This window comes from Coenobita brevimanus, chromosome 47 (genome assembly GCF_032717465.1).
Source record: "Coenobita brevimanus isolate Jiangsu-jjx chromosome 47, ASM3271746v2, whole genome shotgun sequence".
Classification (NCBI taxonomy): domain Eukaryota; kingdom Metazoa; phylum Arthropoda; class Malacostraca; order Decapoda; family Coenobitidae; genus Coenobita; species Coenobita brevimanus.
In genome coordinates this window covers 10,415,657-10,429,775 of record NC_137000.1, presented here as the reverse complement: position 1 = coordinate 10,429,775, position 14,119 = coordinate 10,415,657, and the positions used below count along the sequence as shown (strand labels likewise).

Below are 14,119 nucleotides of genomic sequence, written 5' to 3'. Positions count from 1 at the left end.
ATTTTCAGAAGGACATTTACAATGCTGGGTGGTAACCATATAACCAACCCATACGTGCTCCCTGCATGTCAACAAGTGGGTTGGTGGAGGGTTAGTGTCCCTTGCCATAAAACCAATAACTCAAAGTCAAATGGCCACCCCTTAAGGGATTATGGCGTCTGGCAATAGATAGATAGATAGACATAGAGTGATCAAGTGGATTTAGGTAGTCCAACCTGGTATGGCCTGTAAAGGTCTTTTAGACCCAATCAATTCTGAGCAAGAAGAAACTCAGATATTCTCAAAACGGTCATGACAAAAGTATATTAAAACACCGTAAGAGGGGATACGTAAAAGCAAATTCCACGCGCCTTTTTTATATATTTGTAGGAGTGTACTATAATTTGAGCATGAAGATGATCAGATATTCTCAATCATGGCGGCCAGGGCTCCAGTGAAGGCAGCGTTATAATCACAGGCCACCTCGTTGTGTACGTAGTCCCCACGGTCATCCTCGTAGCTACCGTCCTGTGGGGGAGTACACGGAAATCAGTGCCTATTGACTGCACGTGGCTCATTAATCTCTAGTTCCTATACGCCTCACCTGAGCAAAATAATCTGACATTAAATGGAATAATACCAAAGTTGTCCTAACCATAAGAGGGTTAATGGCCATCGTTTGCATGAAGGTCGTTAAGGCAATCTGTGTGTGCTAAGTCCTAAATTTCTCCTAGAATACGACAAGCGAATATCTAGTTTCTGTTTGCAGGATTATAAGAGTATACACTCATTACTAAGAGTTTTGTGCTATTACCAGACCATCAAGCAAGTGTTAAAACCTAGATTAAATTTCCATCATAGTGGGTGCAAGAAGAGGGCAAAGAAGTACAGAGAACTATTTCCCAGTTTCATCTGAAGAAAACTTAGAACCGGCGAAATACAGTGAAAAACCCTATCTGTACTAGTGTGTGTTTCAGGTGATTCGATTTTTCCGATATTCATTCGTTCGGGCTCTGGGAGGCCTGTATCTTACCTGAGAGGGTCCGCCGACGAGAGCCCCGTAGAGGACGTGAGGGTTGGGTCCGTCCTGGTTCTGTGCCCACCCGTCAGTGCAGGAGTCGGGCGGTGGCGGACAGGAGCTGACAAAGCAGTGGTAGACTCGTTAGTGTGATGTCTACTGTGTCTACTTATCTGCTCGTTAGTGTGGTGTCTACTGTGTCTACTTATTGAATCGTTAGTGTGGTGTCTATTGTATCTACTTATTTCCTGGATCAGTTACTTCAAAAGACATTGCAATCCAGGTGAACATGATTATACTCGTAAGTTAGAGTTGTGTTCAAAATATTATGTACGTTGTTTTACGTTAATGTGTGTGTGTGTGTGTGTGTGTGTGTGTGTGTGTGTGTGTGTGTGTGTGTACCTGGATCGGTGGTGTGGCCTCTGGGGTGGATCAACGCCATAACCCACAACGTAGGAGCGTCCAGCATCGCCCAGCAGCTGACCCATCTGACCCTCGGCCCACTGGCGGTTAACATCTGCTGACCCCGCATCGCCGTACTTGGCCGCCTGACCACCACACAAGGTCAGAACAGGTCAGCATAGCATAGCGACGGGTTTAACACAGCTTGTACAGTATATCGATAATAGAGCAATGGTGTTATATAGAACCTATGTTACTAAGGAAGCAGCAGCAACATTTCAGTCTTAAAAAAAAAGTGGATACGAGTAGCATGTCTAGAGGAAGGGCAAGAGTAAGAGGACGTCACAGGGCAGCTCAGAGGTCAAGCCATGTTACCCATAGTGAGATGAAGGCGACGTTGGCGGCGTGTCTGTTGGCGCCCCACATGTCCAGGAAGACCAGACCATCAGGGGTGTAGTCAGCAGATGTCCTCAGCCACGACAGGTAGTTCTGCAGGGCCGTCTCCCACTGTGGGTTGGTCGGCTCCAGCAGCGTCCCCAGTGCCTGAATGAACACGGTGCAGAAACTGTAGTGGTGCAGGGTTTACAGTCTTATTTGTCGATCTATCCATCTACTATGTAGGAGGATTCAGAAACTGGAGCGGCATAGTTTACAGTCTATCTATCTGTCCGTTTATAGCCAGGCGTTTAAATCCCAGAAGGAGTGGGTATACACAAGGCACTTCCATGTCACCCTGTCCTCCGCCATCAGTCTGGCATTCCTCCAACTGACGCCACACTCATACCTCTCCACCTTATCTGTTCACCTCATCCTTGGTCTCAAGACCGCAACACAAAGAGAGCTGCCATCAAGTGAAAGAACTTACACATGCTAGCTCGGCCAATGATCTCAAGACATGAACTTAACCGTGTTAGTGGGGGAACATGCACAGCTCAGAAGGGAAGGAACTGCAACTCGAATCCACGTGAGAACATTACAACACTCCCTTGTCAACTGTTTTGTGCTAGGAATGTAACTTAAGTTCACATTTTTAAACAAACACCCGATACCTACATAAGCTCCCACTCGCTTGTCATCCCAGGCAAACTGCAAGGCGTCTGAACCAAGATCGAATTCGTCCCAGGCGGCCTGAGCCTTGGTGAGGTAGGCGCTGTCCCCTGTGGCGCGGTACAGCCAGAGTGCCGCCCAACACAGCTCGTCACCATACCCACTCCACGACCTTGAAATAAGTACCGTACGAGTATAATACAGTACAATGAAACGAGCACAGTACGCCACAAATAAATAAAAAACTGAGGCAAGTTAAGGTGAAGTGGGTAATGAACTAGACCGTAGCGTGAGAGGGGGACCATACCCATTGCTGGATACTGGTAGAGAGAGAGAGAGAAAGAGAGTCTAAGCATATCCCTGGCACTACATTTGACCCTGACAAAGCTCTGTACACCCCTAATAACTTGAGGCAAATTTAATACACCAGAGGACCCACTTGTAGTAACCGGAGGCGTCGGTGATGGAGTTGTGGTAGTTTTCTCGCCTCTGGTCTCCGAAGTCGTACAGCTCCTTGGCCACCTCCAGTACCTCAGTGGAGTAGTCTGAGTCCACATCCTGAGAGAGGGAGTTGAAGTTACGCAGATCTCACGGATCTTACGTTTTTATCTATGTCTGTATTCTTTCTTTCTTTATTTATTATCGATTACAGTCTTTTTTTAGGCTGCCCAATCTTATTATTATTACCCCAGGCATATCTGAATGTGAACTCAGTGGACTACAGGCTTCAGTTTGTCTTCTCCAGTCCATCATCCTTCTTTCGAGGGATGAAGAGCGAGTTGAGGGACGTTTGTGTAACTGGGCACTGAAAAATGGCTGATTATGGGGATGCCACCCCGTGAAGGAGTTCATTTCCAGGGCCGGTTTAATGCTAATAAACGTGATAACGACCTCTTAAGAACAGCTCAAGACGAACAACCTTAGAATAATCCTGAAGAAGTGTGAACACAGGAGAGCGACCTCACAAGAAAGATATCCAAACTCCAGAAGAACGACAACAGAAGAACGACCCCAAACGAAGAAAAAAAAAAAACACGATCACAAAAGGGCGACCCCAAAAGACCTCGAGAAGAACGACCACAAAAGAAAAACCATAGAATAATGAATGACACAAGAATATCCCAGTCCTCCTTACCTTGAAGATTATGGCGGCTCCAGCAAGGGCGGCAGCAGTCTCACAGGCAAGCTCGGTTCCTGGGGCAGCCTCGTCAATCTTGTACGAGGGCCTCTCCATGAACATGTCCTCGGGTCGTCCCCAGTACCCGTGGTCGATTCCTCCATTGCCAACCTGTTATAGTCCTTCCACATTAGCCTAACTTGATTAATGTTTTTCGTCTTTTAGCTTATTTCAGAATGTGACGATTATATGACTCGGCATCCTTTCCATCCTTTTTCAGCTTATTTCACATAGCTCATTGGCAGAATAAGACAATGCTACAGCTCTACATCCTTTCCTTAGGATTTGTTCATAACTAGCATCATATTCTACGGTTACTTTATCGTTGCAACTCAGTATTCAAGATGGAGACTTGGCAGTTAAGGGCACATTAAAATTAGAGAGGTGCAGAGCATCAACTAAAAAGTATGTACTGTAAGTTAGGTAAGAATAAGATGTTTGGAAGAAGACAGGGACCGAGCTGAAAGTTGTTAAAAGTCATGAAAGTTATAGCTATTGGAAGTTATCGTAAACGAAGACTATGGAAGTAGACAGTAAATACGACAACGATGAGTGAAAGTTTTGGTTATTTTAACTTATTGGAAGGCTTTGAAAGTCAACGAAAAGTGTGGAAATAGAGTAAATACCTGAACGCGGAGTGATTTCATACCTGGCCGTAAAACTCCCAATAGCCGGTATGCGCCTTTAGGAAGTAGTCCGTGGCCCACTTGAGAGCAGCCTGTCCGTACTCCAGTTGTCCTGTGTGAGGGAGATGATGATAAACACACACACACACACACACACACACACACACACAAAACACGCGAAGTTCCAGAGTAATTTACATCCACACCTCACACTTTTACACTTCACACTGGCGCACCTTACACACCCATCCATCTCACAGTCACTCACATTGCCACACCTCACACTACCACTTTTTACACTAATCATCCTAACTCAGCCACACCTAACGCTACTGCACCTCACACTGCCACACCTAAAACTGCCACGTCTCACACTACCACACTTACTCACACCTCACAGCCACTCCTTGTGTTCTGCAACAGGAAGACTTTGTAACGCCCTGTACACAATGTCGCAGTCAGTATGTGCGGTAGCTGTGTGAGGTGTAACAAAGCGAAATGTGTGTGTGTGTGTGTGTGTGTGTGTGTGTGTGTGTGTGTGTGTGTGTGTGTGTGAATATTGTTTGTCTCCTACAGCACAGATATTTTTCTGTTAACTTATAATGCTGTTTATCTCCCCTATCTCTCTCAATCTTCCCCATCTCTTTCCATCTCCCCTACATCTCTCCACCTCCCTATCACTCACCATCTCGCTCTCTCACCTGCCGCATCGTGCCCCTCCTTGAAGTCTATGAGGCCCCAGGCGAGCATGGAGGCAGTGAAGGCCATAGGAAACCCGAACTTAACGTGGTCACCAGCTGAAACGAAGGTGCGGAGGGTTGACGTGAGTTATTTTGTTCATGTAGCGGAGTGCTTGACCTCTCTTGCCCAAAATTCAAGTTACTTTTATTGCTATTTTTTTTAAATTTAAGAACACCACAGTTGCGTAACTCTGACGTATATTTTTACGCCCTCAGATAATTGTAGGCTTGTTTCTCATTGATGTCTAGTGGCCCTATTTTGCAAACTCCGTGCGATGTGTGACTGTTGACATTATCTGGTCTCCCCTTCCCCTTCTTCCCGTTTCTCCCTTTCCCCATTTCCCCCTCACCTTTTTCTCATCCTCCATCTGTCCCCCTTCCACCTAACCATCATAGTGCCTCTCAGTGAGGTCGTGCTCAGCATCGGACCCGTCTTCCATGACAGTAACCTTTCTTTCGTCTCACTTTCCCTCTCCTCGTCTTCCCCTTCTCTTCCTCCCATCACCTCTTCCCTTCCCCTATTTCTCCCCTCCTCTATCTTCCCCCTCTCACCATCACAGTAATCCCTGCTTCCCTTCCCCTATTTCTCCCCTCTTCTCCCCTCTCCCATCTCCTCACCATCATAATACCCCCCAGTAAGGTCATGTTCCACGTCAGACCCGTCCCCCAAGGCGGAGTCCCATCGCCAGGTGACTCGCTGATCTACAGGTAAGGCACCGGACCTCTCAGCCTCATAGAACAGGTAGGACATACACAGCACCTGAGGAAGGGAACAGAAGAGGGTTAAGATAGAAAAGAATGAGATGTTTCAAGTCGATCTGTGAGAAGCACAAAATAAATAGGACGTACTGTACTGTGCATAGAACCTGTCGATCCTATAAAAAGCTACAGCAGGTTGGATATATGTAGAACCCAGGGGAGGCGTAAAGAATATTAAGTTGCTTTAAGTAGCCCCATAAGAAGCTATATTAGACAGGAAATACACAAGAGGAAGGGGTTAAAGGAAAGAGTACTAGGGTGTCTCAGGCGGACCTATAAGAAGCTATAACAGGATGGATAATCACAAACTTGGGAAGGTGGTCGAAGTAGGCAATAAGAGGGTGTTTCAGGTCGAACTGTTAGAAGACCTGGGAGGGGGTCAAAGTAGGGTATAATAGGGTGTTTCAGGTGGATCCTCACTTATCTCACCTGGCTGTAATCATAAGGTGTCATGCCGGTAGCCTGGCAGGGGTTGGTGAAGGGGAACAGGGTGGTCCAGTAGTCACCGCCGTCTGAAGAAGGGAAGAGAAGACTTTCAGTAGATTAGAACCTATCAAATACACGAAGGACACTAATGCATATAATCAGGAGGGAAGAAGAAAAAAGTTTATACTAATGCCTATCAACTGTGCGAGTCAGTAAAGCAGATAATACTTGTAGATATTGCTTACTCCAGAGGTGGGGAGCGCGGTAGCACAGTGGTAGCGCGCTGGACTCGTAATCGGGGGATTGCGAGTTCGAGCCTCGCCCGGGCTGCCGTGCTGGGAGTGGTAGCTCGCTCATGTAACCCTAGCGGGGCTATATAGTCCAATACAGGGCTTAGCTCGGGGAACTCCATTTCTCCCATTTTTTACTCCAGGGGTCAGGGGTCTGTCTTGTGCCTTGGTAATAATTCATCTAGCCCACTCGACGTACTGCAAATTATCTAACAAATAATTTTAGGCTACCTTTTCCAGCAGTACTCATAAGAAGTCATCTGACATGACAAGAACGGCCAAGTGTGGACCGATCTACCTACTGCAATACTCCTGTTTGCTTTTTAATTAGAATATATTTACCTTTCTAAAAACATGTTGGTACGGCACCGACACTGTTTTTAAAGGACTGGGATGGGGAGGAAAAGGATACGGGAGAAAATGACGAACCACCAGCAAAACGGTAAATCCCGATCCCATTTTGTCCCTCTCGGAGCGTAGGGCCCCGAGGCTAGGCTAGCGTAGTCCAGAAGATTTAAGAGTAGGAGATCAACCTGTTCTCCTGGTAACGTTTACATGATGGGAGAACTCTAGCCACCTGTGGGATTCAAACCGTAGCGTCACACGTCAAAATCGCTGGTTCCTGCCTTTTCTTCTTCTTCTTTCTTTCTTTCTTCTTTTCTTTTTCTTTTTCATTTTTTTTTTTTTTTTTACTTACCGCAGACATCGATGCCGTTCAGTGTGGCCCCGACCACCTCAGGACGGACGCTGCCTGAGAAATGCACCTGGAAGTTGAAGTTGATGATCTGGCCTGTGCCGCCTTGGTAGTCGCTGTCGTAGAGGCGGAAGGTGGTCTCGTCTAGCTGCTCCCACTCGCCCTGCCAGAACTGCGAAGGAGGAGGAAGAAGAGGAGGGTTCGGGATTAATGTTTATCGAAGGAGGAAGAAGAGGAGGACTTGGATTTAATGTTTATTGAAGGAAGAAGAAGAGGAGGTGTTGGGATTAATATTTATCGAAGGAGAAAGAAGAGGAGTGTTTGACATTAATGTTTATGAAAGAACGAAGAAGAGCAGGACTTGGAATTAATGTTTATGGGAGTGATGTATAGTATTTATGTCTTCTTAATATGGACATAAGTTGCATACAAGGGAACAGTAAAGCACCATAGGTAAAAATGGAAGCATGAGGTACTAGAGAATTTCCTAACTAGAACACCCCCTCCCTTCCCCTCCTTGGCAGCCATCTTGTCTTGGTGAGGGGACTTGCGTATTCCAGTGAGTGTTTAATGCAGTTTCCCTTCTAGTCTGATGATGATGGGCTAGACTACAAGCTGCCATACTTTCCTCATTCGTCCCTGTCACTGTTTATTTCGGTTTTCCCTTCTTGTTCTGTCTTAACATTGGATTCTGTGTTTCATGAGGAGTTTCGTCGAATTCCTGTGTAAACAGTTTATTTTGTAAAGTGGTCTACTCCTTATTAATCTCTGTGTTATCAATATACTTTTTTCACTGACATAGTTTGCATCATTGACGTACTGTTAGAGAAAGTGCTGTAGAGGGACGCCTTCACGTGATGGCACTAACATAGTCGGGTGTCTCCAGTGTTCGGTTATGCAAATATCCCTCAACTCCCTCCCTGTCCCCCAGACGAGGATAGTGGACTGCCTGTGGAGGGCAACTTTAGCCAGCAATTCACTGGGTCCACCTTTCAAATGAACTTGGAGCTGCTGCTATTACTACTACTACTACTGCTGCTGCTGCTGCTGCTGCTGCTGCTACTACTACTACTACTACTACTACTACTACTACTACTAAGTCTCCAAATCCACTAAGATACTACCCTAAATGTCACGGTTTAGCCATTTGTACAGTATAAATTGACAGTTGTGAATGTGTGCTACAGCGTTTGAGAGGACATACTACCACACCCAAGCCAATGTCCACCCACGTCCAAGGAATCCACGGGCTGGTCGAAGGTGAGGATGATCTCGAAGCCTTGGAACGGGTCGATGGTGGAGGCCTCAAAGGTGGCGTCGTAGTTGCCGTCCCACTCGTTGTTGATGGTGACGCATGGACAAAGCTGACCCCACGCCCCTGTGCAAGATGGGCAGGTGGAGAGGAGAGAGTTAATTAGTCCATCTATCTATAACCAAGACGCCTTAATCAATCAACCACTCAATTGGGCAACTTTATTCTGTATTTCTTACTTACATCCCATATGAACGTAACAGTGGACGGATTGACTATTTGATGATGACGTAGCAGGCGGCCCTCCTCACAAAACTATCATTCACATACCTCTCCACTCTGTCCTTCCACCTCAACCACGGTCTCCCCCTCCTCCCCCTCTTTTCACCTCACTCACATATACTTTTCTGGTAACCTATCCCCTAAAAACATCCACCCGGTCCGTCTTTTCCCTGCACCATAAAGCTCCCCCCTTCTCCTTCACCCTCAACTTCCCTCTCCCCCCCACCCATTAGGGAGGAGAAATTACCCGAGAGGAGCGCGAGGAGTAGCAGAGATGTGGCCACTCGTAACATGTCCTCCTGTCTAACTGATTCGACCCCACCTCCACCTCGGCTTCTATACCCTCCACCCTCCCCTCGCACCCTCACACCATATCACCTGACCCTCACTAGGACGACAGTCTGATATACTTTCATCTGATATGGTAATGCAAATGGTGGCCTTCATGCGGTGGCACTGATACAGCCGAATTGCTCCGCTGCCCGAGTATACAAATGCCGTTCACTTCATTCCCTCTCCCCCGAAAGAAGGACTGTGAACTGCAGCAGGGACACAACTTCATCTTGCAGTCCATTGGGTTCACGTTCAGATGAGCCTAGGGTTGCAAGTGATGCTACTGTTGCTGCTGCTGATACTACTGCTATTACTACTGCTACTTCTACTACTACTACTACTACTACTACTACTACTACTACGTATCAGATATATTCCCTCTAACAATTTACGTTAGGAATAAGTCGGTTTGTATCTCCGCCAAGGAGGTTATATGTTTTACACCGCATTGGTTTGTCTACCTGTTTGTTGGCAGGATTACTCAAAAAGTTATGGACGGATTTTGATGAAATTTTGTGGAAGCGTGGGCCATGGGCTATGGAAGAAATGATGAATTTTTAGGGTAGATCTGGATCCGGATCCTTTTTAACGGCAATGGCATTGGAGGAGGTAAGTGCTCTCCGAGAGCTTTCTAGTCCGACTCTGCTCGCAAAAGTTCTTCATCCCATCCTTCTTTTTCGTAGATTTCGTTGTCGTGACTTGGAACTGTTTAAATCATCTGTCCTGCATACTTCTGAACACATCGTACAACTTCGCTTAGTTTAGACTGGAAAGGACTCAACATATATATTAATTAGTTTTCTACACTTTGGTGAACACCTACTATTCCTCAGTTTTTCTTTTCTTCTTTATTCCAAACGATTTTCAGTTTAGTGTCAATCATTTATTCTTCACCAGTTTGCTTCAGAACGTGATGCAATTAGTTATTGGACGAGTAACCCCGAGCATTTTTTTTTTCGGATTTTTGAAGGGATTACTGGGTTCACACGTTATAGCGTACATGCCCATTCATTTTTAATCCTATGTTCTTGTGTATTCAGATCATCATGGGAATTTGCACAGAATTATGTCAGTGTACCGCAGCTGTCCTGCTTTCCTTTAGGTATGCTGGCAATTAAAAAAAAAAATCTGCGCTCGTATTGGTCATTAAGTTTAAGAATTTTCCAGCTCGGTTCAACAGTCCTTTCATATTTATTTTTATTTATTTCTTTTTTTTTATGCGTCCGACTCTGGACATGGGCTTCACAGCCTGCTCCCAAGGCCCAGGAGTCCCCCTACATACCATACACCTCGAGATGTCACCACTTCGGCGCTAACACCCACCGCCCATATTGAATACATGCTAGGGCTGTCTCATACAGGACTGGAGTATTGGTATTAGCGGGGGTATTTTTACGACATGTCGGCGGGTCTTCTGGTAGATCAGTAGAGTCTGCTTTTATTAAATTCAAATAATTAAACTGTTCCCTACCCCAGCAGGGATTTGAACCTGGGTCCGGTAAGACTGCAGGCCACCTCTCTACCGATTGAGCCACCGCCTCCCCTTGTATCATCGAGAGTAATACCGAGGGTAAAAACAAAATGTCGATAATAACTAATTCCCTTGAGACGATGTGGCTGCTAAGAAGGTCACCCACGTCTCAAGGTTCAGTTTTATTCTTCTTCGTTACTCCAGGTAAAACACGGAGGAAATAGAGTGATTTTCCCAGGGTTTGTTGTTGAGAGGATTTTTTTTTTTTTTAAGATAAGATGGTGTTGACAGTGGTAGGAGTGCATATGTATGTGTGTGTGTGTGTGTGTGTGTGTGTGTGTGTGTGTTTAAACAGTAGTGTGTGTACATGTTTTGGGTGCGTGGGAGGAAGCAGGAATGTGTGTCTATGTATGTGTGTGAATGTGTATGTATGTACCTTCTGTGTGTGTGTGTGTGTGTGTGTGTGTGTGTGTGTGTGTGTGTGTGTGTGTGTGTGTGTGTGTGTGTGTGTTTATAAATGTATTTAGATAGTGGTGTGTACACGTGTAATGTGCATGAGAAGATGCAGGAGGATGCAAGGCTGGCGTGTGCACATTACATAAAGCACACAAACAAACCTCCACCCAGTTGGTGGCACGGAGGGTGGTTGCAGGTGGCGGGTCACATAAGCATTAAATTGGCACGTGGCAATATAATATCAGTAGGGTATAGCATGAGAAAGAATGAGAGAGAGAGAGAGAGAGAGAGAGAGAGAGAGAGAGAGAGAGAGAGAGAGAGAGAGAGAGAGAGAGAGAGAGAGAGGGTAGGGGGGAGGGAGGGAGGAGGAGGAGGAGGAGGGGGAGGAGGAGGAGAAGAAGAAGAAGAAGAAGTAGTAGTAGAAAAGAAGTAAAGAAAATGATGAAGAAGAAGAAGAAGAAGAAGCAGAGGAAAGGAGAGAGGGAGAATGAGGAGGAGTAGGAGGAGAAGAAGAAGAAGTAGAAGAAGAAATAGAAGAAGAAAAAAGAATAGAAAAAGAAGACCAAGAAGAACGGCACTATAGTCTGTTTTCACCTGAGCCTTGGTTATGATGTACTATTGAGTCTCCTTGGTTACTAGTCCAATCGAGCCTTCAGTTTCACTACACGTGGCCATTAATTGAGCTGAAAGGGGTTAGGGATCTTTGCCAAGCTAGAGAAAACGTACTGTAGTAGTAGTAGTAGTAGCAGTAGTAGTAGTTGTTGTTGTAGTAGTAGTAGAAGTAGTAGTGGTTGTTGTTGTTGTTGTTATTGTAGAAGTAGTAGTGGTAGTGGTGGTGGTGGCTGTATTAGTGGTTGTTGTTGTTGTTGTGGTGGTGGTGGTGGTAGTAGTGGTTGTTGTTGTTGTTGTTGTTGTAGAAGTAGTAATGGTGGTTGTTGTTGTTGTGGTGGTTGTGGTGGTGGCGGTAGTAGTGGTTGTTGTTGTTGTTGTTTTTGTTATTGCTGATGATTTTGTTTCTCACTGGGATAGATATGAACCACTTGGGAAGCAAATGACTTTCACACGATACACTAATGTCAGGGTGTGTTGTGTCGGGAGGCCTGGTACACACACAGACACAGACACACACACACACACACACACACACACACACACACACACACACACACACACACACACACACACACACACACACACACACACACACACACACATCACACAGGAATGGGTCACTTGGGTACAAACACGCGCGCGTGCACGGTGTTCAGAACTGAAGTTCCCAGTGGGTCACGGGTACACACACACACACACACACACACACACACACACACACACACACACACACACACACACACAAAACAGGGTCATCTCAGGAGCGTGAGTTGTATAATAATGTTTTTTTCCTTCTACCAACAAGCATCATTTGTTTTTCCTTCCTCTGTTCTGTTATTTAAAAATATATATATTTTTCGACAAACGAGTTTTTTTTCGAATTAGTGAAGTTAAAGTCAGACTCCATTAACCCCTTAACTACGAGGGGGTTCTCCTGACCTAAATACTATGGCTTGGCATTTAAAAAAAAAATGAAATATATAAAAACACATAATCGTACTGAAAGTGTTAATTACCTGGTGGAAGGGTAAAATTGTCCTCCTGTTTCACTATCCCTCAAAACCTCAATTTCTAACCATCTTTCTTTGCAGACCTTGTTTGTACCCAGTGTTTCAAAAGTACTGAGAGCAATCCAGTATGACCTCTTAAATACTTCCTTTAATTTGCACTAAAGCTACATGCATTACCACACATTCAGTCTATTGAAAGTTTCACTCAATTGTCTTACTGCCTTATCTCAGAGTGCCGTGGGGAGAGGGCCAACCAAAGAGAGATTCTGGTGTTAATCTCTCGTTACAGTTCAAAAATCATGATGGAGAGATGGCAGTTTTAATCCAAGTGAACAGGATACAATTCTTGTGTTCTCAAACCTCACTTAATTATCTGCAGTGTCGCTTCGACTATCTTGCTGTACACTGACTAAATATATCTATACTTTTAGCTGCTTTCCTAAGGGGTATGCGGCAGGGGCATGTATCCGGCTGAAGGAAGATGGACGCCCCTGCCCTGCTTAGTCCCGGGTCACCCTTGGGCAAGGTGGAACACCCGTTAGCCCAGCAAAAAGGCAGGTGCATGGTTACCATCGTCCCAGGGGGTACCATCAAGGAAGTGATGTAGGGCCAAGACCTAGTACTAGCTGGCCTTACACAACACTCCCAGGCAGGAAACTCAGTCACACTTACGAAGTAGTTGAAGTCTGGGCTGAGACTCTTACTCACACTTCACACACACATGTATTATACACTGCTCCTCATGGGGGATATGCCTCATCTATTTTCCTTGCACTCCTCCATGTTGATGGATCCTAGTCTGATTCTGGCGAGGCTCAGACTGAAAAAAAAAAAGAAAAAAAGGAGCTACTGCTTGCTTGTGGTCGATGGGCCTGCTCGGCCAGGCAGCCTGGGGTAGAGCAACAAGAATACTAACCACTTCACTAAAATTACGATTCAAATTTCATTGAGCATATCACCTCTGACAAGGAACACATTTCTCCATTTCGTCTCTCGGATACCTCCATTTTAGATCGAATTGGTCATGACCACTTTCCTTTCTGTATATTTATCAGTCTGGTGAATAAGACTAAATCGTTTCTATCCTCAGCGATCTAGAGTAGTTTATACAGCATCCTACCTATATATCTGATAGTCTTGGGAGAGTACCAACAGGATTTTTTTTTCTTGCAACTAATCTTTCACTTTTATCTGTCAGTCTTCTTCTTCTTCTTCCCACTGGGCTGCTCCGATAACTCTCATCAGTGACTTTCTCGGTCGCTCCAGTAAGGCATTTAGACCCACATAAAGTATTATGATCTTAATGATGGTGATGATGATGATGATGATGATGATGATGATGATGATGGTGATGATGAATGTTGCTGTTTTCACACTCGTGTTATGCAGTGTAGGATATACAAACTGCTCAGTATCAGCAATTATTATATTTACGATAATGACAGGAAAGATACTCAGAATAGATTTAAAGATACACCAATTTCAGGCCAGATCATTGACCAAGACTTCTGACAATTCATGGCATTTACAGAGAGAGACGTAACT

At 45.2% G+C, this 14,119-nt stretch overlaps 1 protein-coding gene across 1 annotated transcript; it reads right to left on the bottom strand.

The window, feature by feature from the left end:
• Nucleotides 1-373: 373 nt before the first annotated feature.
• LOC145399028 (uncharacterized) lies at nucleotides 374-9,139 on the bottom strand. Its single transcript, XM_080271756.1, has 14 exons — nucleotides 9,061-9,139; nucleotides 8,391-8,536; nucleotides 7,162-7,330; nucleotides 6,178-6,260; nucleotides 5,608-5,749; nucleotides 4,951-5,046; nucleotides 4,273-4,361; nucleotides 3,582-3,734; nucleotides 2,886-3,004; nucleotides 2,453-2,618; nucleotides 1,775-1,942; nucleotides 1,400-1,545; nucleotides 1,013-1,118; nucleotides 374-507 (listed from the first exon to the last, which is right to left on the bottom strand). Exons 1-14 carry the CDS (start codon nucleotides 9,137-9,139, stop codon nucleotides 400-402), a joined length of 1,770 nt encoding a protein of 589 aa, XP_080127882.1. The 3' UTR covers nucleotides 374-399.
• Nucleotides 9,140-14,119: the final 4,980 nt, after the last annotated feature.